This window comes from Eptatretus burgeri, chromosome 10 (genome assembly GCF_056783735.1).
Source record: "Eptatretus burgeri isolate ZD-2024b chromosome 10, Ebu_testis_v1, whole genome shotgun sequence".
Lineage (NCBI taxonomy): Eukaryota > Metazoa > Chordata > Myxini > Myxiniformes > Myxinidae > Eptatretus > Eptatretus burgeri.
Window position 1 is genome coordinate 66,657,888 of NC_140970.1, and position 27,781 is coordinate 66,685,668.

General features: G+C 44.2%; 1 protein-coding gene and 1 pseudogene across 8 annotated transcripts in view; both read right to left on the bottom strand.

Annotated features, from left to right (window-relative positions):
• LOC147018751 (vesicle-associated membrane protein 3-like) overlaps positions 1-27,781 on the bottom strand; it is a 53,992-nt gene that overhangs the window by 14,754 nt on the left and 11,457 nt on the right. For 2 of the 8 annotated variants that reach the window (XM_085898785.1, XM_085898784.1), the window contains exons 1-2: positions 13,165-13,291; positions 10,010-10,112 (exon numbers count right to left, since the gene is read on the bottom strand). In XM_085898785.1, the coding sequence (XP_085754911.1) occupies positions 10,010-10,112; positions 13,165-13,178 (117 nt within the window). In that variant the 5' untranslated portion in view covers positions 13,179-13,291. Of the gene's footprint in view, positions 1-10,009; positions 10,113-13,164; positions 13,313-27,781 lie in introns of those variants that run through there. The other 6 variants (XM_085898781.1, XM_085898783.1, XM_085898787.1 and 3 more) reach the window with 6 other exon arrangements.
• Positions 5-9,993, bottom strand: LOC147018752 (uncharacterized; annotated as a pseudogene).

Here is a 27,781-nt window from a genome sequence, read left to right on the forward strand (position 1 = left end):
TGAATTATTCAAAAGAGTAGACGGTGACAGGACCAGGGCCCATCGCCTGAGAGTAAAGAGGAGAGTTAAGACGTTAGTAAGGCAGGGGACTTTCACTTAGAGAGTAGTTAATGCATGGAATGGTCTTCCTGGAAAGGTAGTGGCAGCAGAAACAGTAGATAAGTTTAAATTAGAATTAGATATGTACCTGGAAGTTATGGAGATGGAAGGGTATAGGGACGTTGATAAGACTTTTAGGTAGTTTGAGTATTGATGGGTGATTGTGGACGGAGTGCTGTTGGTGGTGGTCTTGTTAAGGAGGGTTGTGTGGTTGATGTGTTTTTAACTAAGCCCATGCCCCCTACCCTAAGGGGAAGAAAAGAAAGAAAAATTACAACAACAAGGACAAATGTGCCCAAGAGCCGCATCCTAAAGGTTTTGTCTTCACCAGAAGAACAAGAAAAAGAACAAGAAGAGGAAGAAGAAGAAAAAAAACAAACAAACAAAAAAAAAACAACAACTTCCGATATGTCGTCACGTGCCTTGATTGAGCCAATAGCGAGACCCATCATGGACAATCGTCGTTCATGACGAGAAAATCGTGTATTTACGAAATTATAACACATTAAATGGAATAATCTTTAAATAGTAACGTGAACTTTTCGAAACTTTAAAGCAAATGTCTGAATATATTTAAAAGTTCATGATAGATGCTCTCAAAAGGAACCCTCAATGCGAGGATGTGTCCAGGTGTTTAGTATTTAAGGAGATCCGGATGCTGTATATAAAAGAGCCGAGTCCAAAAGGTTTTGTAAGAAGAAGAAGAAGAAGAAGAAGAAGAAGAAGAAGAAGAAGAACAAGAAGAACAAGAAGAACAAGAAGAACAAGAAGAACAAGAAGAACAAGAAGAACAAGAAGAACAAGAAGAACAAGAAGAACAAGAAGAACAAGAAGAACAAGAAGAACAAGAAGAACAAGAACACTGAGCTCTCTTAGAGCCAGCATTCGCAACGCGACACTGCTCAAACCAATTTTTTTCCTTTCATTAATTAATAACTTTTTTTTTTAGTGTGGTGATCTTGGGTTAGTGTGGTGTTCATGCAGGCAGGATGGGCTCAATGGCCTCCACCTGTGTTGGATTTCCTTGTTGATATGCTCCACCCGTGTTAGATCTCAACCCACGGATGTTTGATTATTTGATTCTCACTTAAAGGTGGTGTGTGTGGTGTGTGGCATGTGTGTGTGTCGCGTGTGTGTCGCGCGTGTCGCGCGTGTCGCGCGTGTCGCGCGTGTCGCGCGTGTCGCGCGTGTCGCGCGTGTCGCGCGTGTCGCGCGTGTCGCGCGTGTCGCGCGTGTCGCGCGTGTCGCGCGTGTCGCGCGTGTCGCGCGTGTCGCGCGTGTCGCGCGTGGCGACAGATATGCATCGAACTCAAATTATGATTTTGCAATTTTCAAAGGGCACATGACCTATTAATTTAATCAGTTAATCTATATATATCACAGTTCGTACTTGTGATAAGTTTAGTTGATATTCCTTTTGTGGTAACAATGGTTTTCAATTAAAGGTCACATAACCATAGACCTTTGACCTTTTAAACTCAAAATTGAATCAGTTCATATTTTTGCCAAGTTTGGTTGAAATCCCATCAGTAGTTCACAGGTAATGAAAATCTGCTACACACGCACATATGGACACATATCCAGAATACAATGCCTTTGGCTGCGGAGGCATAACAACGACTAAATTGATGTGGAGTGTTCAAATAAATTACCAAGAGGAATCATCAATAAAAACCATCGATGTATCATGAGTACAATGACCTTTCAAATGCAGCATGTGAATGTTGGTTTTTGAAACAGGTTTTGTGTTGAGAGTGAGGCTATGCCACTGACACAGTGCCCCCTGTAGATTACAACAGGAATTGGGAATTTGTTCACAGCACCAACGGCAGCTTACCTACTCTTGGTGAAGGGGACAATGGGATCGCTAACATCTATAAACTAGTTCCGGCAGACGGGACGCCCAAGTTAACGTCCATTGGAGGGACGGCACCCAAATTGATGAATCACCCTGGCTGTGAAACACCGAGATGACAGTTTATCGCTGGGTCGAGAGTAAAATCCAGGCAAGACAGCTGAGAGGAAAGTGTGCATACCTCTAGCCAGGCCTAATTAATCATTACCGCAAGTGTGAAAAACACATTACTATCTTACCAATACGTCACCAAGCTTGGCTTGTAGTCTGTATCCACCTCCTCAGACAAGAGCATAACAAAAATATGCCAAAGACAAAAAGCCAGTTGGGTTCACATGTAAAAGCTAGAGTTGTGAACAAAAGAACAAAAAAAAGAAAAAAAAAAAAAAGACAATTTTCATGAATTGGCATTGCTCAACAATGTTTTTGCAAAAATGTTTTACGGACAAAACTAGATGGGTACTTGGTAAAGCACATACCTCTGCCACATAATGCCTGATTCACAAGAAGATATCGGGCCCATGACATTTTTGAAATATCATGCAATACCGTACTATATTGTTTTGGCCCGATCTCTCAATGGTGAAGAATCACTGAAAAAAAAATTAAATAATTCTCATATCCAGATCCACACCCGGATCTTCACCAAAATCAAATAATAATTTCTTCCTTCTCACACACCCAAGATGTCCACCAACTTTCATCTGAATCCGTCCACAACTTATTGAGACATCGTGCTCGATATCGTTTTTGGCCCCATCTCTCAATGGTGAAGAATCACTTTTTAAAATCCTAGTAGTCAGATCCAGATCCAGATAGTCACCAAAATTTAATCAGTTCGCCCATGTCACACACCAAACCTGTCCACAAAATTTCATCCAGATCCATCCACAACTTTTTGAGATATCCTGCACACAAACAGACAAACAAACCAAAACAGACAGACAAACAAACAGACAGAGGGGTGAAAACATAACCTTCTTCACCTTTGGTGGCAGAGGTAAATATACTATATTGCGTTTTTGGACCCATCTCTAAATGGTGAAGAATCACTTGAAAAATTAAATAATTATCGGATCCAGATCTTCACCAAAATCGAATCAATTCGTTGTGGTCACACACCCAACCTGTCCTCCAAATCTGTCCACAACTTTTTGAGATATCGTGCTACCTATTAGTTTAGCCCAATATCTCAATGGTGAAGAATCACTTCAAAAATTATCGGATCTAGATCCGGATCTTTATCAATAATTGAATCAAATCTTCTTTGCCAGACACCCATGTCCACCAAGTTTTGTACGAATCCGTCGACAACTTTTTGAGACATCGTGCTATATATCATTTTTGGCCCTCTCTCGAAATGGCGAAGAATCACTTAAAAAATTTGAGTAGTCAGATCCGGATCCAGATCTTCACCAAAGTCTAACCAGTTCGTCCTTGTCACACACCCAACCCGGCCACCAAATTTGATCCAGATCCGTCCACAACTCTGAGATATCCTGCACACAAACAAACAAATTAAATTGCTCGTTGAGCAAGGATTTGCCGGAATAACTTTGTCATATCTCCATGATCTCTGAAAAACAAAAACCTGGAAATCAAGTTGGTTCTTATAAGTCGATAGTGCCCCTGTTTAATGAGTTTATAGCACTTAGTTTGGTCATGATCATAACTTGGAAATCAATCGGACTTGAAATGGCGTTTTTAATTGCAATTTGAAATTTTTGACCCGACCCCCCTGACATTCGACCCCCGACTGCTAAGAAGGGTGTTGGTGTGACACTGCAATGAGCATATGGTTGGATGCAGTATTGGAAGATGCACATTTTGGATTTGGTTTGAAGTCGATATGAGCATTTTAGCGGATGTTATTGCGAAAATAAGAATTTCGGTTTTTCGGTGACCTTAACCTTGACCTTTGACCGAGATTCACCAAAAAACGACAAGTGTCGAAGTTGGACCATGGCCGACGTCTGTACCCAGTTTGGTCATGACCGCTGAAACGGTGTGGCTGCTACAGAGAGAAAGAGGCAGGCAGGCATAACGAGACCGAGGCACGCACGCAGACAGAACGAGACCGAGGCACGCACGCAGACAGAACGAGACCGAGGAACGCACGCAGACAGAACGAGACCGAGGCACGCACGCAGACAGAACGAGACCGAGGCACGCACGCAGACAGAACGAGACCGAGGCACGCACGCAGACAGAACGAGACCGAGGCACGCACGCAGACAGAACGAGACCGAGGCACGCACGCAGACAGAACGAGACCGAGGCACGCACGCAGACAGAACGAGACCGAGGCACGCACGCAGACAGAACGAGACCGAGGCACGCACGCAGACAGAACGAGACCGAGGCACGCACGCAGACAGAACGAGACCGAGGCACGCACGCAGACAGAACGAGACCGAGGCACGCACGCAGACAGAACGAGACCGAGGCACGCACGCAGACAGAACGAGACCGAGGCACGCACGCAGACAGAACGAGACCGAGGCACGCACGCAGACAGAACGAGACCGAGGCACGCACGCAGACAGAACGAGACCGAGGGACGCACGCAGACAGAACGAGACCGAGGCACGCACGCAGACAGAACGAGACCGAGGCACGCACGCAGACAGAACGAGACCGAGGCACGCACGCAGACAGAACGAGACCGAGGCACGCACGCAGACAGAACGAGACCGAGGCACGCACGCAGACAGAACGAGACCGAGGCACGCACGCAGACAGAACGAGACAGAGGCACGCACGCAGACAGAACGAGACAGAGGCACGCACGCAGACAGAACGAGACAGAGGCACGCACGCAGACAGAACGAGACAGAGGCACGCACGCAGACAGAACGAGACAGAACGAGGCACGCACGCAGACAGAACGAGACAGAACGAGGCACGCACGCAGACAGAACGAGGCACGCACGCAGACAGAACGAGGCACGCACGCAGACAGAACGAGGCACGCACGCAGACAGAACGAGGAACGCACGCAGACAGAACGAGGAACGCACGCAGACAGAACGAGGAACGCACGCAGACAGAACGAGGAACGCACGCAGACAGAACGAGGAACGCACGCAGACAGAACGAGGCACGCACGCAGACAGAACGAGGCACGCACGCAGACAGAACGAGGCACGCACGCAGACAGAACGAGGCACGCACGCAGACAGAACGAGACAGAGGCACGCACGCAGACAGAACGAGACAGAGGCACGCACGCAGACAGAACGAGACAGAGGCACGCACGCAGACAGAACGAGACAGAGGCACGCACGCAGACAGAACGAGACAGAGGCACGCACGCAGACAGAACGACAGACGCAGACGCAGACGCAGACAGAACGACAGACGCAGACGCAGACGCAGACAGAACGACTGACACAGACACAGACACAGACAGAACGACTGACACAGACAGACACAGACAGAACGACTGACAGACACAGACACAGACACAGACAGAACGACTGACAGACACAGACACAGACACAGACACAGACACAGACACAGACACAGACAGAACGACAGAGGCACGCACGCAGACAGAACGAGACAGAGGCACGCACGCAGACAGAACGAGACAGAGGCACGCACGCAGACAGAACGACAGACACAGACACAGACAGAACGACAGACACAGACGCAGACAGAACGAGGCAGAGGCACGCACGCAGACAGAACGAGGCAGAGGCACGCACGCAGACAGAACGAGGCAGAGGCACGCACGCAGACAGAACGAGGCAGAGGCACGCACGCAGACAGAACGAGGCAGAGGCACGCACGCAGACAGAACGAGGCAGAGGCACGCACGCAGACAGAACGACTGACACAGACACAGACACAGACACAGACAGAACGACTGACACAGACACAGACACAGACACAGACAGAACGACTGACACAGACAGAACGAGACTGAGGCACAGACAGACAGAACGACTGACAGACACGCAGACAGAACGACTGACAGAGGCACGCACGCAGACAGAACGAGACAGAGGCACGCACGCAGACAGAACGAGACAGAGGCACGCACGCAGACAGAACGACTGACACAGACACAGACACAGACACAGACACAGACACAGACAGAACGACAGACACAGACAGAACGACAGACACAGACAGAACGACAGACACAGACAGAACGACAGACACAGACACAGACAGAACGACAGACACAGACACAGACAGAACGACTGACACAGACACAGACACAGACACAGACAGAACGACTGACACAGACACAGACACAGACACAGACAGAACGACTGACACAGACACAGACACAGACACAGACAGAACGACTGACACAGACACAGACACAGACACAGACAGAACGACTGACACAGACACAGACACAGACACAGACAGAACGACTGACACAGACACAGACACAGACACAGACAGAACGACTGACACAGACACAGACACAGACACAGACAGAACGACTGACAGACACAGACAGAACGACTGACAGACACAGACAGAACGACTGACACAGACAGACAGAACGACTGACAGACACAGACAGAACGACTGACAGACACAGACAGAACGACTGACAGACACAGACAGAACGACTGACACAGACAGAACGACTGACACAGACAGAACGACAGACACAGACAGACACAGACAGAACGACAGACAGACACAGACAGAACGACAGACAGACACAGACAGAACGACAGACAGACACAGACAGAACGACAGACAGACACAGACAGAACGACAGACAGACACAGACAGAACGACAGACAGACACAGACAGAACGACAGACAGACACAGACAGAACGACAGACAGACACAGACAGAACGACAGACACAGACAGAACGACTGACACAGACAGAACGACTGACACAGACAGAACGAGGCACGCACGCAGACAGAACGAGGAACGCACGCAGACAGAACGAGGAACGCACGCAGACAGAACGAGGAACGCACGCAGACAGAACGAGGAACGCACGCAGACAGAACGAGGAACGCACGCAGACAGAACGAGGAACGCACGCAGACAGAACGAGGAACGCACGCAGACAGAACGAGGAACGCACGCAGACAGAACGAGGAACGCACGCAGACAGAACGAGGAACGCACGCAGACAGAACGACAGACGCAGACAGAACGACGCACGCAGACAGAACGAGGAACGCACGCAGACAGAACGACTGACACGCAGACAGAACGAGGAACGCACACAGACAGAACGAGGAACGCACGCAGACAGAACGACTGACACAGACAGAACGAGACTGACACAGACAGAACGACTGACACAGACAGAACGAGGAACGCACGCAGACAGAACGAGGAACGCACGCAGACAGAACGAGGAACGCACGCAGACAGAACGACTGACACAGACAGAACGACTGACACAGACAGAACGACTGACACAGACAGAACGACTGACACAGACAGAACGACTGACACAGACAGAACGACTGACAGACAGAACGACTGACACAGACAGAACGACTGACACAGACAGAACGACTGACACAGACAGAACGACTGACACAGACAGAACGACTGACACAGACAGAACGACTGACACAGACAGAACGACTGACACAGACAGAACGACTGACACAGACAGAACGACTGACACAGACAGAACGACTGACACAGACAGAACGACTGACACAGACAGAACGACTGACACAGACAGAACGACTGACACAGACAGAACGACTGACACAGACAGAACGACTGACACAGACAGAACGACTGACACAGACAGAACGACTGACACAGACAGAACGACTGACACAGACAGAACGACTGACACAGACAGAACGACTGACACAGACAGAACGACTGACACAGACAGAACGACTGACACAGACAGAACGACTGACAGACAGAACGACTGACAGACAGAACGACTGACAGACAGAACGACTGACAGACAGAACGACTGACAGACAGAACGACTGACAGACAGAACGACTGACAGACAGAACGACTGACAGACAGAACGACTGACAGACAGAACGACTGACAGACAGAACGACTGACAGACAGAACGACTGACAGACAGAACGACTGACAGACAGAACGACTGACAGACAGAACGACTGACAGACAGAACGACTGACAGACAGAACGACTGACACAGACACAGACAGAACGACTGACACAGACACAGACAGAACGACTGACAGACACAGACAGAACGACTGACAGACACAGACAGAACGACTGACACAGACAGACACAGACACAACGACTGACAGACACAACGACTGACAGACAGAACGACTGACAGACAGAACGACTGACAGACAGAACGACTGACAGACAGAACGACTGACAGACAGAACGACTGACAGACAGAACGACTGACAGACAGAACGACTGACAGACAGAACGACTGACAGACAGAACGACTGACAGACAGAACGACTGACAGACAGAACGACTGACAGACAGAACGACTGACAGACAGAACGACTGACAGACAGAACGACTGACAGACAGAACGACTGACAGACAGAACGACTGACAGACAGAACGACTGACAGACAGAACGACTGACAGACAGAACGACTGACAGACACAGACAGAACGACTGACACAGACACAGACACAGACAGAACGACTGACACAGACACAGACACAGACACAGACACAGACAGAACGACTGACACAGACAGAACGACTGACAGACACAGACACAGACACAACGACTGACAGACACAGACACAGACACAGACACAGACAGAACGACTGACAGACACAGACACAGACACAGACAGAACGACTGACACAGACACAGACACAGACACAGACAGAACGACAGACACAATGACACAGACAGAACGACACAGACACAATGACACAGACAGAACGACACAGACAGAATGACACAGACACAGACACAGACAGAATGACAGACAGACACAGACAGACAGACACAGACAGACAGACACAGACAGAATGACACAGACAGAATGACACACAGAATGACACACAGAATGACACACAGAATGACACACAGAATGACACACAGAATGACACACAGAATGACACACAGAATGACACACAGAATGACACACAGAATGACACACAGAACCGACCAACATAATTGTTGAAATCCGAAGGATTCCGGCAATTAACAAACAAAGACAGAGGGGTGAAAACAACCTCCTTCACCTTTGGTGGTGGAGGTAATAAACAATATTTGCTGCGAAAGACAGGCATACATCACATTAGCTGTGGAAGAAAATATTATTAATTGCAGAATTCCATATGGTCAGGAGAACATGTTCCAATTCCAGAAGCAACTTCATGAAAAGCAAATATAAATAATAAACATAGGAGCAATACCCCTCTGCATTCACCTGGTAGCGGCTGGATAAGATAACCAGGGAACTACTGGTAGGCGTGGACAACCCACAAAATATGTAATGGAGAAGAAAGTAAATTCCTATCGATTAATTTTTATTTAATGCCGTGAACAAACTTTGATACATCACAGGTGATAAACTTTGAGGTCAAGTTTTATTGAAATTGTGTGTGTGGTTTCAGAGAAGAAAGCAAATACATATTTTAGGGGGAAAACCCCTTCCCCCATAGAACCCCCTTGACCCCAATTCATTTAAAGGCATGAAAAATATTTGGTACATCATGGGTGATGAAGGTAATGGTCAAGTTTCATCAAAATAGCTTGTGGTTTCAGAGAAGAAAGCAAATACATATTTTGGGGGGAAATCCTCTTGCACCCCCCGAGAGTCCAATTTTTCTAATGTCATGAACAAACTTTGGAACACCATGGGTCATGAAGGTTGTAGTCAAGTTTCATCGAAATTCTATGTGTAGTTTTAGAGAAGTCGAAAGTATTTCTGGACAGACAGATTATGCGCCATCCCATAAGCTCCCTGGAACTGTGTCAGGTAAGCTTAACAAACCCCCCCCCCCCAAAAAAAAAACCACACCTGGCTTGTCTATTTTTCTTTGCACTAACTGGTATATCAACACATTGCAAACAATACAAGCCATGTATTTTTTTTTGAACAAAGAATGGCTTACCTCATTAACCTGAGCCTGGGTTTGCTGTAGCCTCTTGTTACTCGTGAGGTTCGGTGGTGGTCCAGTGGGAGGCCCACCAGCCGCTGGAGGTGCCGGGGTCGACCTGCATGGTGGAAGGTATCGTTATTATGACCAAAACTCCATGTGGTCGTATGAAAGTTTAAATCCTGCATTTCCAATTTGCAATACTAAATTTAACCCCACATCACTTTCTAGAATTGAAAAATGCCTCCTTATTCACGATTCATTGTTTATCAAAAGGTGCAAACACAACAGAGAAAATACCAAAGCTTCAAGCAGATGGAGTGAAGCTGTTACATCATGCTTTGTACACCTCCTACTGGCCAGGGCTGTGCTTCCCAACAAGAGTCCAAGACTACAATGCTGCAGAAAGACAATGCAGAGGACAAAGTGGACAATCTTTGATTCAAACCTGGGATCTTGGCAGAGCCAAGTGCTCTGAAGGGAACGCCAAAAATGCCAACCGAATTTAAGTGTGCACTCAACACCAGATGCCACAGAATGCTGAGAGGTCATCATCGGTCTACAGACTGGTCAGTGGCCCAAATCGATCTGCACCATTTGTTCCCTTATGAAACAATTTTTGCTCCGATCATCAAACGTTATACGAATTTGCGATTGCTACATAATCCACTCTGATAATAAACAAAAATAAAATAACAATTGTAGCATTGTACAGTTTCTGCTTCATTCAAAGCCATCGCATGTTGCCATGTAGGTGATGGAGCCGGCTGCGAGGGAACAATGGGAATGGTCATTACGTACAATTACCAGATTTGTCTGAAATTTACTAAATAATCCAGCTATTTATTTTCAGTTTTCACCAAGTCTAATTTACTTTATTGACCGTTCATTCAACAAGGTTTGCAGCCCCACAACTTCATTCGCAAGCACACATAACCAAAGTGGACACATAACCAAAAATATTTGGGACCAATTTCAAAAACTTTGAGTCTAACCATCTCAAGTCGTCGTCAACAACACTGTTTGCAGCTTTAATCCATCTTGGTAACCACATTAAGTTGCTCAAACGCCAAACCTTCAATTAGACAAATTCACCATTCCGCAATTTTATTTATTTATTTTTATGAAACACCACTTGGCCAACATTTTGATCAAGAGATGTAGTTTCAGAGTACAATGAGGCATCACACGCTGTGTGTTTCAGTACTGATTTTAATCAGGCAATTGACATTAGAAAATAAATCCACACCGAGCAGTGAATGCAGATCCTCATGGGAAGGGCGTAAACTATCAATATTACCATTAAGATACGGATACTGACACGGACAGATCGTGTTTAATGTTCAGATTCATTGCTAATGGATTATTATATTTTCAAACATTATTTTTTCCAGCTTTGCCTTCATCAGCTTGTGTTTTGTTACAAGTTAATTTTATATTTCATTCCACAAGTTTTTCTCTACATTCGTCGTCAAAATAATTGCTGCCATCAAATACCAGTTTGGCACGACGAGGCTTATCTGGTGAGTAACCCCCTTCTTGTTAAAATCCCAAAATGCAGGCTCACTGCTCACCTACATACACTCATTGGTTCCTCTTTTCTCTCGCCTGCAGATCAAACCTTACCCAGTCTGTTCAGTTCCCATTCTTCTCTCTCGGGCTTCAACTACCCCTAATTGGCTAATTAACTCATTCCCAAGCACTCATTTTTTCCAGGTTATTGTGATGCCCCCCCCCCCGCCCACCCCTACCTCTTGTTTTTTTAGTTTGTTTGTTCCTTTTCTGTATAATCCCCTTTCTCTTTCTCTTCTTGCTATGTTTTAGCTTGTTCATCCCCATGTTTCCTTCTCCCTGTCCCCTTGACCTCACTTTCACTCGACTCTGCCACGTTGGTGTTTCCCACTTTACATTGTGTTCCCTTCCATTCTGTTCTAGCTCTTCCACAATCCTCAATAATGTGTTAAGAGGTGTGTTGAAATGTCAGAAACAAAGGTTGTTTTTTTTGATGGTAAAGGACAAGCTTTGCCTTGGGCTTCACAAGCATCTTTCATGCAGGAGAGCAGGATTTGCCATTTACTCACCATAGAAAATCTGGTAACCTGTTGATGGTGTTCTCAGATTGCCATCTTTATTTTATTTTTTCCCCAACATTCCCTTTCAATTTCTGAATAGAATTGTTTATCAGGCTGTACATTGAGAGATTTAGCACATGCACATCTTTATGAGCAATCTACAAGTCTTCCTAAATTGATAAATGTCTGACAAAATATAAAATGTTGTGTTCATTTGGGTGGGGGCTTTTTAGTACCATTTTCCTGCAGTGAGGTCAAGGTTTATTGCAAATTTGTCCTTTATACCAACGCTAAGAGGATGGTGTTGTCCAATTTGGTAGTTAAACAGGCTAATAATGTCCCGTTAATCGTTTGCCCTTGTCCGAAACGGGTTTGGTGTCTGGGTCACATAAAGGCATCATGAGTGACCAGTCCGCTAGATGGGGGCACGTGATAGGCTCTGCAGCGGCTCCCATGAGCGCACGCAATTGGTAGTGAACCATGCAAATTTCAGGGCTTCGGTTGGCCATGCATGTGCATGTGCATGTGCAAGGGGCCCATCACTGGCAAGTACACCTATGGCTGATGTGATTGGCTGCTGCTGGGTGTTTGGGACAGTGGGATTGGCTGCTATGATGGAGTGGGCCAAAGTCACCCCAAGGGGAGGAGATTGTGCCAAGAAATTATAAAAGCTGCACACAGCTCTCTTCGACGTCGCAACGATCCATCGATATGCTCCCGCTCACATCATTACATCACTAGACATACTCGGACGAAGTTTGAAATAAATCAAATCAAAGCTGATGGCAAGCATCACATTTTCACCTGACATGACCTCTGACCTTTGACCCCAAAATCCAACCAGTTCATCTTGGTATCATTATACATACTTGTACCAAGTTTGACTAAGATCCTTTCAGCTGTTATTAGATTATTGTTACAGCAAAAACCTATCACGGACAGACAGACAGACAACCCAAAAAACATAATGCCTCCTGGCGATTTTTTCAGCAGAGGCACAATTGAACAACATTTGTTTTTTTTTTTTTTAATCAAAAGGAAGGAGCTTGCTTTTTGATTGGCTTGTGAAAAGGTGGTAAAATCGATTTGGAAACTTACGCACTCACAGCCATCGTGCTAGATGACAAATTGATATGTTCTTCACGAGGCTCAAGTCAAAGGGAAATTTCGTTTTGGTGTTTTCAAAAAACACCGCCGAACCTCGACCGTGACAGGCCTGTGTAGCGTTCAGATGAAACGCTCATTTCCCTGCATACAAAAACGCATCAATTCATTGAAGAATTGGTTTTATTCCAACGAAAGACTCGTTCCATTTCACACCTTTCCTCTTCTTCGGAGCCAATGCTGTGCAATCACCTGGGTACAAACATTGTGTTCCAAAACCTTGAACATGAAAAGGAAGGAGGTAAGAAATACCTTTCGACATTCATTTTGGCCAAATAGGAACCCCCATTCACCTGTGAACACAAACCTGTACGCAAGTTACACAAAACGTTTGCAAACTTCAAACCCTTTCCATTATAGTCATCCCTCGATATGACTTGACCGAACTTTAGATCCATACTATTGCGAGGACCACAAGTTCAGTCTCTACCCTTAAAATTTACTTTCAGCTCTCACGAAGCTGAGACATCACAAGTGGCAAACAGGGCCATGTGTAGCATGCTTTCTCACTGAAGATAATTGTTGGCCACCATTTTGAGAAATGGATCACAGAGTAGATAAAATATGTAATCCAAGGACCGCAGGCACAGGTTACCAGAGAATCAGTCGAGTGACTTCACCAATTGAGAAATAAATAAATAAATAAAAGACGGGGGATTTTTTAAAATAAACCAGTTTGGGCACTTCAACTCAAAATATACCATTCCAGTCAAAATTTACATTTAATAATTAAGCAATCCTTTAAAATGATGCTCTCAAATCTACACCGATGAAAACTCATGGAACCACTCAATGACAAAGGATGAATTTTTATTTTTTTTTATTTTTAAAGGAAGGAATAGGTGCGCACACACGCACGCATACTGGTGAAGTGTGTGGTATGGAACAGAGGTACACATAAACAGCCATGGGAAGATAAATGGCAAAGGCTTTGTTCATCGCATCATTTGCCAGAAGCAATCTTCAATCTGCTTTGAAGTCAGACATCATCACTGTATTACACAAACATGGTGCAAAAACCAGTCCTCTTAACTACATACCGATCTCTACACAGCTTACTTCCAATCATCAGCAAATTCATGGAACCCATAATCGCAGTTTACAAGAAATTCTTTTCTTCAACAGCCTCATCGCACATCAACAATTTGGATTCAGACCAGGTCACGGCTTTGGATATGCCGATTATCCTCTCCCAACAATGGACGGAGTCCCTCAATGTCAGACACGAGATCAGGGCAGTCTCTCTGAACATATCTCAAGCTTTTGACAGTCTGGCATCCTGCCTTACTCTCCAAACTCTCTGCCGATGGCATCCAGGGCCAACTCCACGCATGACTTACTCGTGACTCACATAGCCAACATGTGGCTCTCAAAAGTATCCTCTCCTCTCCCTGTTAAGGTTGTGGAGTACCCCAAGGCAGTGTTCTGGGCCCAGTCATAGTTATGATTTTCATAAATGATCTCTGACTCTCTGGAAAATCCCCTTTATCCATTTGCTGATGACTCCACCCTCTGCTGTGACATCCCTCATCCTCCAGGTTGGCTGGTGTCCGAAGCCAGCCGCTAATTAGTCATCCTCGGTCATGAAAAGCCTTTCCTGAGCACATCTGAAGTTTTATCCACGTACAAGGTTTCATTTGCAGCTCAATGGAACACCGCTCTCCCCTCTGGGTTGGCGACTTTGCCTCACACCTTGCTCCGCTTGCAAATAAAGTCCTTCAAAATCATCGGTATCTCCGACAATGAAGCCAAGTCTCTGGGTCTATCACATACAGGTCGATGGGCTCAATCATTTACCACCTTCTTTATGGTCTTGCACCCTCTGCCCTTTGTTTTCCGTGCTCAGTTTCCTGCTCCCATTAACCCCCGGGTTTCTGCAGGGCACACACGGTCTGCCATTAAAACTCCCAAAATCCAATCACTCCTCACCTCCACCCATTTGTGGAATCAACTTCAATCTGCAATCTCATTCTTCCCTCCAAATCTTCAAGACAGCTGTTCACCATCATCGCAGACCATCTCCCATCTACAACCATGATCTCTTTCTACCACAATTAACCCTCCCCAAACCCAACCCTTTCTGGGTTTCCAGGTTGTACTTCAATTCTGTGGTTGAGAGTTTTCAGCTGTATCCATCTTGTTCACCCCTCGTGTCCTCATCTTGCTGCGGAACAAACTTCCTTAGCGGACTTATAGACACTATGTATCCTTATTCTTCCCCATGTCCCTTATCCCTCCTCCTACTACCGTTCTTTTTGTCATGGTCCATCTGTTCTACTTTTAGTGGGGCAACTTAGCTAAATATAGCATAACAATTGTGCATTTTGTGAGGAAAGCATCAAATTTGGCACACGAGTAGCCTATTTATCATATTATGAACAGATTTGGATATTGGGCCATCTCAAATTCAGCCGCTGATGGCTGTGGCAGCCATTTTCCACTGCCATCAAAAATGTTGAGATGGCCCAATATCCAAATCTGTTCATAATATGATAAATAGGCTACTAGTGTGCCAAATTTGATGCTTTCCTCACAAAATGCACAATTGTTATGCTAAGTTGCCCCACTATTTCTTCATGAGCTCAAACTTTAATGCTATCACAAAAAGAAAACCAAAAAAAACCAGAAGGCCACTCGGTTGAGCGCATACCTCTGCCACGCAATGCCTAATCCACGAGAACATATCGGGCCCAATACAATTTTTAAATATTGTGCTGAATATGATTTTTGAGCCCCATCTCAATGGCGAAGAATCACTTAAAAAATTAAATAATTATCGTGTCCAGATTTGATTCAGATCTTCACCAAAATCAAATCAATTCGTCCTTGCTGCACACCCAACCTGCCCACCAAATTTCATCAGGATCCGTCCACAACTTTGAGATATCCTTCACACAAAAACAGACAGGCAGACAGAGGGGTGAAAACATAACCTCCTTCCCCTTCGGTGGTAGAGGTAACAAACAGACTAAATTAAAAACAAAAATTTATAAATAAAACCTTCATTCACTTTATTCTTTTTTCAAACGAGTAATCCATGGTTGAGATATACACACACTCACCTCCAACCTATCTAGCCTGGGTTTGAATCTCAGCCCAGCTGTAAAATGTCATCCTGTTGTTTCACGGACAGGGTGATTCATCGATGTCGTCCCTGGGATGGACGTTAAACTGGGCGTCTCGTCTGGCGACATTATTTGGTGGATGTTAAAGATCCCACACCGTCCTTTGCAGGGACCCTAAATAAATCAAATTCCTGCCTGGACTGCTTGGTCAGAAAACAACAGTAAACCATCCAGCATAACCCTCACCAAGAGACCACTTTGGCAGCACAAAGCCCTTTTCACTTTCATTAATTCTTTAAGGTTCTGGAGCATATTGCTAACATACAGTACCAGCATGCTGCAAACTAGTCCCCAAATCCACATATCTCTCTCCCCAATTCAGAACATCATTTTGTTGTGCTTGCAAATGACTGTCCCCATATTTTAGTAAGCATATTCGCAGCACTTCAGTGCCACAACATACAACAAGCTGACTGCTTTGGCAGATTTATAAACAGTGGACACACTCACTCCCTGTGGGAGTGTGTTGGGGAGATGAGGATTGGTCAAACATATTTTGTGCCATGGCTAGTTATCCCTACTCTCTCCAGCTGGGGTCAGAAAACCACTTGCACTATGCCACCTGTTATCTCCACCCCTTGTAGGGAAGGGGAGGGATTATTTTGCACCTATGACATCACTCCGGGTACCACCAGCACGTATGCAAAATTTGGTGGAGATTGGCCCAGCAGTTTTTGATTCCGTAATTATCACACACACAAACACAGAGAAATTGCCTTATTACCTCCACTATGCAAGGTGGACAGAGGTCATGTTTTCAACCACCCCTCCCACCCCCCATCTGTCTTTCTGTCTGTGAACAGGACATCTCAAAAAGTTATGGACACATTCAGACGAAACTTCGTGGAGATGTTGGGTGTATGACGAGGACAAAATCGATTCGATTTTGGTTCATGTCCCGACCCAGATCTGGCCTATCAGTGGATTACAGAACAAACTGTTCAGCTTGACAGAAGTGTGCGCTCTACTGAATGTCGTTCTAGTTTTATACACAATAGTAGTTGGATGGCATACTTATGAATGCAAATAGTACGATATTTCAAAAGGTGTGTTTGGTGACCTCGATGCACTCCTGAACCAATGGACAGAATGGGTTGGAAACTGGTAGTTGTATTGGCAAGGAGAAGTGCGGTGGGGGGGGGGGGAGTGTACAGGAACATTTTAGGCAGGAAAAACATGACAGTGGGTTCAGGGTAGGGCACTTCAATTCTTACAGCCAAGTTGTCTTGGTTACTTCACTAATCCCTACTATAGGGTGATTTTACTTTATTTCGAGAACCCGAAATAATTCCCATACACTAAAAAAACTATATCCATTAGGAACCTAATGTTCTGCGTAAATGTAGCCCATTTCAGAAAGACGTAACATGATCCTGAGAGTTATCATGTGACTTGGCAGTGATGTTTAACGGTTTTCACTCAGTCACACCATGGTGCTCACAGTGGAAGAACGCACGTTTCTCATCGAGCATTACATCAACAATGAATTCTTTAGCAAATGTCAAATTGCATTAAAAAGTCGCTTCAGTTGTCGTATGAAACCTTCAAGATCAGTGATATGGAAACTGGTGAAGCAGTTCAGAGAAACAGGCTTCATGATAACGAAAAAAGGAACATGTGCTCACCAAATGTTGTTATACCTGAGAAAGTGGGGCTGTTCGGGTCTCCAGATTTCTTTTTGTGAGAGATAGTTGAAGGATATATAGTGTGCACTGCAAATCTACACACTCTTGGTGAATTAAAAGCAATAATGAGTGACACAATCAGCAATCCATCCATTGGGGACAATTCTTCCGACAGAGCATTGTTGCTGCCAAAGCAGTCTCCTGGGCTATTGGGCACAATCCTGGACGGGTCACCATTACGATGCAGGACACTCGAATGGCTCAATCATCCCAGCAAGCTGGTAATCATTTTGCCGACCTCGGAAGGGTGACAGGCTGAGTCAACCCCACCTGGTGTTAATTAAACAGCCGAGCACGATTTGAACCCAGGATCCGAGGATCCCAAGCCATATTTTTCGTTTTGTATTTTAAATTAATTTTCTGAAATTAATTTTTCACTTGGAAGTTGTGGGTTATGATGCGTAAATGAAAGTGGAAAAAGTCTGATTTAATGCATTTTAATTCCAGGCTGAGGCAACTTAAGGTGAACATTTTGAAAGGGGGTGTAGACTTTCTATTGGCACTGTGTATTTATGTCAGAGAAGAAAAACAAAAACCCAGTGCTGGCCCAATCTCCATTAAATTTTGCATTTGTTTTTGTAGTCAGGGTTTCAAGGCCATTTCATCGGTACAAGGAAAAAAAAATAAATGAAATGCAACAATTATCTGAAACCTGGCACATCTGTTAAAGACTCGCTAACAGAGCAGCAGCCTCAGGTGTCCAATGTGACCAAAGAGATGAGTTTCAACAGGAGTATGTACCATTAAAGTTGGCCTCTAACATTTCCATCGCTGGCTCATGATGTGGAGGACTTCCGTTTCTCGCCCATTCATCAGTTTGTCCAATTTGTCTGCTGTCCTTGTAATTCATACAAAACTACAGAGTTCTTAGAACACCATACCCCATGCCAAAAGGACATGGGAAGGGTCTTTGAATCTCGATATTTCTCAATGCCGAGAGCGCAAAGCGGCAAATTTGGTTGAGATGTCGTAAAATTTTGTCCAAATAATGTTAAACAGAAGGTTTTTACAAGTGCCAACAAGGCGATTTAAGTTCTGGGGTGTTTAGAATACAAAAATCGAAATTAACACATTGAATGTCACGACGTGTATCCCCGTAGAAAAGCTTATGCTGCAGGGTCAGGAAACAAAACAATCTGCTGGCAGGCAGTTCAGTCAACATAAATCCATGTAATAATCATGATCAAATTTGTTGCACCATTACATGAGATGTTGAAAAATCATGAAAGTTTGCAAGTCTGATAATCGGCACAAAGCTCACCTCTGCTCAACTGAGATGAAAGAAGAGATGGTTATAACTGAAACTAGAAGGGCACTCGGTAGAGTGCATAACTCCACCACGCAATGCCCGATCCACGAGAACATATCGGGCCCAACACATTTTTGAAATATCGTGCCATACATCGTTTTTGGCCCGATGTCTCAATGGTGAAGAATCACTTTTAAAAATAAATAATTATTATTGGATTCGGATCTTCACCAAAATTGAATCAATTTGTCCTTGCCAAACACCGAACCTGCCCACCAAATTTCATCTGAATCCGTCCACAGCTTTTTCGAGATATCCCACACACAAACAGACAGACAGACAGACAGAGACAGACAGAGACAGACGGGGCAAAAACATGACCTCCTTCCACCTTCGGTGGTAGAGGTAAAAAACTTATTCCACAATATTCAGGGCTTTTGACTGCTTGCAAGAGGGGGCAGTCAAGTCGGCATGTTGAGTACTTCCTCAATCATAAACCAACGTCTGGAGACAGACAGAGGTTGAACCAACAACTTAACTCTGCTTTTCGCTTCACACACGGGGTAAGTATACTGGATGTACACCGATGTCTTTATCCTGCATGCAATTTACGAATAAGTTGATCGATGAATAAAATGAAAAGGGTTGGAGCGGGGGAGGTTGGGGGACGAGAAAAGTCAAACAATACCGTCTTTATGCAACAATGCAATGCACATTGAAAAAGTCATGGGCAACTTGTTTTGTGACCCACTCCAACTTCATCCTGTGTCAGGAATAAAACTGTCGAAAGGCATTGCAAGCAGATATAATCAGTCAGTTAGTTAGTAAAGAATGGTGCAGAACCAGGCAGGAATGTTTGTTGACGAGAGGGTGGGAATTCAGTGGAATGGGCTTGAAGCTGATGAAACGCCTGGATAAACACCTGACACACTCGTTTGTCTTGCCAGAAATGAAGTTGTGAAACACTTGACATAGCTTCCATACCTGAAGAGAGTTGAACCACCCTTGTTCTTGCTCAAGACCTTAAATCATTAAACAATCCCAAACCAATTCAGTTTGAAAAACAGCACAACACAGGACGATGTGGCATGGAATAGCATAGTACAGGTTCGTGGAATGGACCTCAACAAATGATAATCACAGTGCAGGGTCTTGCACAATAGTACAAATAAATTCAGATGAGCACGTACAATCTAAAAGGTATTTTGTGATTATATGATCTCTTAATGAATAAATAAAATAAAGCGAGACAAGTCTGTGCATACATGCCTGTCTACCACACCCAATTTCACATATGCAAGGTGACGATGACATGAGGCCTCATCATCCAAATATTGGAGTCACATGCTGCCCCCTCTTTCATTGGGAGGGGGACAAGATCTGGCACGATGCCTTCAGTTCTGGATGAAGGCCACTGTGGTAGAAACGTCAGACTTGAGCCTTGCCTGCTGGACAGCTGTACCAGTTGGTAGAGCACGATTATTAAAAATAAACTTTTTGGGTACTAATCTCCCATACCCATCCTTGCATTGACAAATAATGGGAGGGTGTTGCATGCCATCAAACAAGGAATTTTCTCATACTTGTTCCAGTTTGGGAGTGATCCAACAACGTTGGAATCAAGGCAGAAAAAAAAAATTAAAACATAAATATTAAAAGATCAAACCATTGGTTGAAACTTGCAGATAAAAACATCACCTCAAAGAAAAGAAACACAACACACAAACACCAATGTTATACTTTCTCAAATCATGACTTCAAACACGAATGTTATACTATTGAAGATATGTATCCATATTATTTAATTTATTATCATTATTACAGACTTAACAGAATAAATGAAGGATGAACACATTTGAGAGAAAGATAACATTTATGTGAGCAGTCTGACTATGCTCTGGAGTACATTACAGCACTGTTGGGAAAGGATCGCCTCAAACCTAATCCATAAATTAATTAAATCCAAAATGAAGTTGAGGCAGGCAGTCCTCAAGGAAGAAAAAAAAAAATAAAAAAAAAATAGGGTCACACCGATTATTCACTACACAAAGACAGATTAGATTTTTCTGATTATCCCGCCCCCTCCCGGTGGGAGGGAGCAGGATATTGTAATCGTCCGGTTTGTTTGTTTGTTTGTTTGTCCGTCTGTCAGCAACTTTACGGCAAAACAGCTTTACCAAACACTATCAAATTTAATCCACAGGTGGGCAATGAACCTTGGATGACCCCATTAACTTTTGGGTCCAATTGGATCAAAGGTCAAGGTCAAGGTCACGAAAAGATCAAAATCGTTTTTCGCTCATAATTTCATCAAAAATGATCTGATTGACTTCAAACTAAGCTTATAGTGAACCTTATTCTATTTGTCATTTATAATCCTACCCATTCCTATCGTGAAATATGCATATTGGTGAAGATCGATAGGGGCCGAAGTTTTGGGGGTCATGGCCATCGGTCAAAATTACAAATTTTCCATTAAAACTAAAACATGGTTACGAAAATACGGCTGGCTCAAACACTGTCAAATTGTATCCACAGGTGGGTAATGAACCTCGGACGACTCCATTAACTTTTGGGTCCAATTCGATCAAAGGTCAAGGTCAGGTCACGAAAAAGGTCAAAATCTTTTTCGCTCATAACTTCGTCAAAAATGGTTTAATTGACTTCAAACCAAGACTAAAATATAAGGGTATGTTCTTTTGAACATACGAGTCCCTGAGGACCATGAAGCTATTGTTCTTGTTGTTAAAGGCCGTTATGGGAACACAGAAATAAGGGTATGTTTAACAGCGTCATCATGGTTGGCGTCTCGCAATATAATATATTAGCGCGATTAAAAACACCGTTTTTTTCCTCGCATCTTCATGTCTGTCAAAAAACCAGTGTCAAGGTGCACAGCTAAAGCTCAGAACCTATCCATTGAGGTGTTTTTCGGTCCCCCCCTGCTTTCCCGTTTTCACGCCACTGTCCACACAAAATTCATCAATCAATTCTATACAGAGTCCGGGGGACTCAAATATTCCTTATAATCAACATTCAGGTTAAGGATATATCAAATTTAAATTTGATCCCTAAAATAACTTTATGCCTTAAATGGGCGGGATTTGTTGTGCCTGGCACCACTTGTAAGTGTTGTTACATCCTTATGAGTTCAGGGAAATCCCTTGAAAGTGCTTTACAATTATTTACAAGGAATTAAGGTGCATGAGGAGGCCATTCGGCCCATCATGCCTGTGCTACACCAATACCAGATTTAATCAATCCGTCAATACCCCTTCCCTTTGTGTGTAGCCTTTTTGGCTGCTACACTGGTACTCATTTGCCAACCTCTGAATGATGACAGGCTGAATCAACCTCCTGGAGTTAATTCAGCAGAAAAATGGGGCTTGAACTCAGGACCCTAGGATCCCAAGCCACCACCCAAACCGCTAAGCCAACACCAGGTCTGAGTTTCATATTGAAATTATTTACTTTATCACTTCTCAACAAATAAATATCCTACAAGACTCATACTTTTGCACCTTGATCTGTCTATCTATCTATCTTTACATACACTTTCTAACCACTGACTGATATTAAAGGTCGGTTCCTTCTCGGTGATATAGAAAGCTGAAATTTTGTTTGCCGATGGACATCGAAGCCAGTACATCGGTGGAGGGGGAGGGACAGAATCGCATATCCATAAACGAAAAAAAGAAAGAGAAAAAAAAAATGGAGGTGAGTGACCCGAGAATGGGGAAACGCGGCAATTTTGTATGCCGACTAACATCGAAGCCGATACACCAGGTAAAAATAAAATAAAATAAAATAAAATAAAATAAAAAATAAATAAATCTGAGCTGTTGGAAAGCATCCTGATGACAACGTTTGCTTTTTGCTTGTTCTGGTTCCTTCTGATTTCTCCAATGCAGGACTTGTACCTATTTGGTCTTCCATGTGATATGAATTGAATTAATTTTAAGCCCATTCTGAATTCAATCAAATAATAATAATAAACGTCATGGGTCAGGTGTCCAATCAAAGCGGGGTGTCTCGTAACCCGGTCATCGCTACCAGCAGTTATAAAGTGGCAGTTCTAATTATGCATCTTATTAATTATGCAACACACCAGTACACAAACGCCACACAAAAGTCCTGGTGAGGGTTTGAAATCTCCGATTGCTCTTTTTCTTGTTCATTTATATTTTTATTTCTGGACGCTTTCCAACAGTTCTGTGATTTTCCTGGTGTCTCGGCTTCGATGTCCATTGGCACGCAGAATTTCAGCTTTCTACATCACCCGGAAGGTACCGATCTTTAATATCAGTGAGTGAGCGGTTAGAAAGAGCTATATATATATATATATATATATATATATATATATATATATATATATATATATAGCTATAGAAACACACACACACACACACACACACACACACACACACACACACACACACACACACACACACACACACACACACACACACACACACACACACACACACACACACACACACACACACACACACACACACACACACACACACACACGGTACTGCCTGCCAATGGATTCTTGGCGAAGGTAACACTGGATGGTTTGCCATTGCCTCCCCAGCATTGTTTGTTCGTGCTCTATCCTTTTAAAAGTTGCATGTCAAGCAAGGAAGCAGCACGTACCTTATTTTTGTCTTTGGTATGATTCAGCCAGGGTTTGAACCGACCAGACTCACAATGGACACTCTCACCTTTGCACAGTCTGTTCATATATATGTGCATGTTTATTATTATTAAATTTTTTTTAACAATTACAGCCTTCATTGATCATACAGATCCTAAAAACAAATACCAAAAAGCAAAAGAAAGAACAGTGAAGAGGACCAATTACTTCTGGCAAATTAATGCCTTCAGATTTAGTGAAGGCAACATCCATGCGACACAAACAACCACGAGTCCGTCATTTCGGCAAAGAGCTTTGACGTCACAAGCCCCTGCTGAAAGCAATTACGCAGGTGGTACTATTTCTGGCCCTCACAGTGCACTGCCTACTAATACGTGCAAGGAGGTAATGCCAGTGGTACTGCAGCGAGGCAGATAGATTTTTCACTCGCACATCTCCAGCAAATGTGGACGAGTACAATGGTTTTGTGGCATACCGTCTTCATACATTCTTAATGAAGCTTGGCACTTCCAAACCACACGACCAATTGTACCGCTTCCCTTAAAAAGTTTGATGTAAATGTCTCGCAAGTGATCCAGGGACGATGACAACACGTAGAGAGGTCATTGTGGGTGCCCTTGACATTTAAAAATACATAAACGACAGAAAAGAAGAATTTTATTGCAATTCAGGAATTAAAATATGCAATGTCAAGCTTAAAAATAAAAAATAAATGAAATGAAAACATTCAGAAGAAGAGGAATCAATGTGAAATAACAATGAGGAAGTTAAAAAAAAAAAATTTTTCAAAAGGGAAAATAAATGCCAGTCGTGGAGACAGCACAAACAACCACCCCCAAAACTCAATTTTGATCTGACAACCTAAATGCAAATAAATAAACAAGCGGGTAGGCAACATGGCTGCTCGCTCTAGATGGAAAGCTGGCCGACGCGACTAGCTGATATTCATGTACATGCCATCAATCAATTTAGCACAATAAATATTATTGTCACAGCCCTCTTAGTTTAGGCCCAGAAACCCGCCTTGTGAAATTTCAGGCACGTTTCCAAAGAGACTAACAAATGGCAGCCCTGGTAATTTCATTTATCTATTCGCTAAAGATATTTTTTTTTATATGATGCTGCAAGACATTCTCCTTGGGCACAAAAAAACAGGTCCCTCGGAGGTATTGATTTTTTTGTACAGTCCACAATAAGTATACGATGTACGATAAAGTATTTTATCTGTTGCGAAGCAACTGAGGTGTGCAGAGCAACCATTCATTTTTGTGTACATGCTCGCCACATTGTACACATTTCACCCAAGTTTCATCAAAATCAGTCTCTTTCTCTTCAAGATATTCGCAATTAACCGTTTCTGAAATGTTCGACATGTACTCGCCCAAAACCTATCTCCTCCTACAAATATTTTTTGTTAGGGCTGCAAATTGGCATGAAGGGAGCTGGATAGATTGCGCACAGAACTCTAAGCTTCGATATTTTTTGTTGATTTTTTTTTTTTTCGATCTTTTGACCACTTTAAAGGGCCGTTGGTTGCTATGCCGTTGCTCGGGCCCGGGGTTCCATATTCGAAAGCACACGATTCCCAGAAATATTGGTCCTACCTTCGAAATTTCATTGGAATCGGTTGAGTGGTTTAGCCCCGAGGCTTGACCAAAGTTTCGCGGACAGACAGACAGATGGAAATGTCCAGAATAAGGGTGCTCAAAGAGCAGAGAATAAATAAAAAAGATGGTTGTCAACAGGAAAGGCGGGGGAGTGGACGACAGAGTATCAGAGTGAAAATTACAGTAATGTACAGTATATTACAATTTTGAAGGGCTTCAAAAAGAAAAGGTTAAAGTATCAAACAACGGAAATGACAAGAATAGCTTTGAAACAACAAAAAGACAAAAATTATATACATGCATCTTGGAAAATTTTTTGTTTTTATCACAGATGTATTGTCGAGGGCCAGGGTTCGGTGGCGATAAATGACCACTTGGTGGAGCAGTGGAGTCGTCTCCCACCGAACACCCGGAATTTAGGTCGTGACTCTCGGATAAGTCCGAGAGTTCACGGGTCCATGAGCGGACCGTGGTCACCAATATTCCAACGGCGTTGGGTAGGGTTAATTGCCTAATTTCAATATACCTAAATACCTCAATACCCACGTTATCCAACTACCGGGGAAAACCACACCCTCGACTGACTTTGTCTGAATCGAGTCGCTATCACAGACTCAGATCCGGCGTAACCGAGTGGAAGTTACCAAAGCCGCACCGGACCAAATGAACAATTTACGGCAGAACGGCCTTACTAATTCTCAATACGCACCATGCAAGGCCAATGGAGGAAAGCACAGAAAACGAGCTGGTACATTTAACAGGGGTGATTTATTTTACGATAATAATCATGGAGGAGAGCACACAGAGCAGAGTTATCTGAATAAAAAGCAGGCAATGTACAATGAGAAAAAAGCACTTCACAATCCTACTTAAAGACGGGGCCCACGGACACGCACACACAAAAGAAATGGACCCCGTGGGTTTCGTTTGGTAGAGCCGGGCCGGGGTACCTGTCCCGCCTCGTGCAGTCACAGACTCCAAAAACCACCACGGTGGGACTTGAACCCACGACCCAAAGTCCACGGCCCACGACCCTGGCTGCTCGAGCACCACCACCACGGTGAGCCACCGCAAAGGACCACAGACCGCTCGACCATGACCACGCCACAATCGCCACCAAGACCAGACCGCAATCCTTCAGAAAATCCTTTTGTCTGCCGTCCTCTCGTCTCTTTTTCTCTCTTTAAGTGGGAGGAGGTTCTTCTCCTCGCCACTCGCCTCCTGATTAGACGAGGGGTTGTCGGACGACTCGTGGTCACCTCTCGATTGGCTGGGGCGTGAGTGTCATGCTCGCCCTTCGCTGGAGGAAACGTCCATGCTCTGCCTTGGGGCGGAGCCTTGATCTGAGGCGATGGAGGCTCCGCCCATGCCTTCAGCCAAAAACATGTGGGCAATGGCTGGGTGTGCTCTGGCTTTCAAAAGGAATTAGCCACTGTGGCTAATCCAGGTTTAGAATGATAAGCCACAAGAGAAAGGAAATAGCCACATATTTGCTTCAAAAGTTTTTTTTTTTTTAGCAACATGAAATAAGTTAATTTTAAGGCGGATGTGTGAGTTTGATGGAGATAGCCTGGTGTTGGCGCAGTGGTTAGAGCAGCGGCTTGGGATCCAAAAGGTCCTGAGTTCAAGCCCCGTTGGGCCACTGAATTAATACACCAGGGGGTTGACTCAGCCTGTCATCCTTCCGAGGTCAGCGAAATGAGTACCAGTGTACTGGGCCGGTGTATACCCCGGTTTAAATAGGTGAACCATATCCCTGTGTCGCAAGAGGCGACCAGGATTGTGTCAGGAAGGGCATCCGGCGTAAAACATGTGCCAAATCACGATGCGGATCATACGGATGATCCGCTGTGGCGACCCCTAACGGGAGCAGCCGAAAGAAGAAGAAGTGCGAGTTTGATGGGTGAGGTTGGTTGGATGAGTGAGTTGGATTGTTCAGATTGGTTGGACTAGTACGTGCCCGTAAAAAAAAAAAAAAAAAAAAAAAAAAAATAAAGAAACCACACAGGCCGTTTCTTCGCTCTCACGTGCCCATACGTGCGTGGCCCGGAAGTTGGCATATTATTCGCAGTTACGATTATTCGCAATTTATTTTTAATACCCAATTATTCAATTAGCGCCAACGTATTTTACCTTTTCGCAATGTCGCGGCAAGGAAAAACAAAAAAAAGAGAAGAGAAGAGAGAGAAAAAAAATTTACTTCCTGGTTCGGAGCATACCAGCAC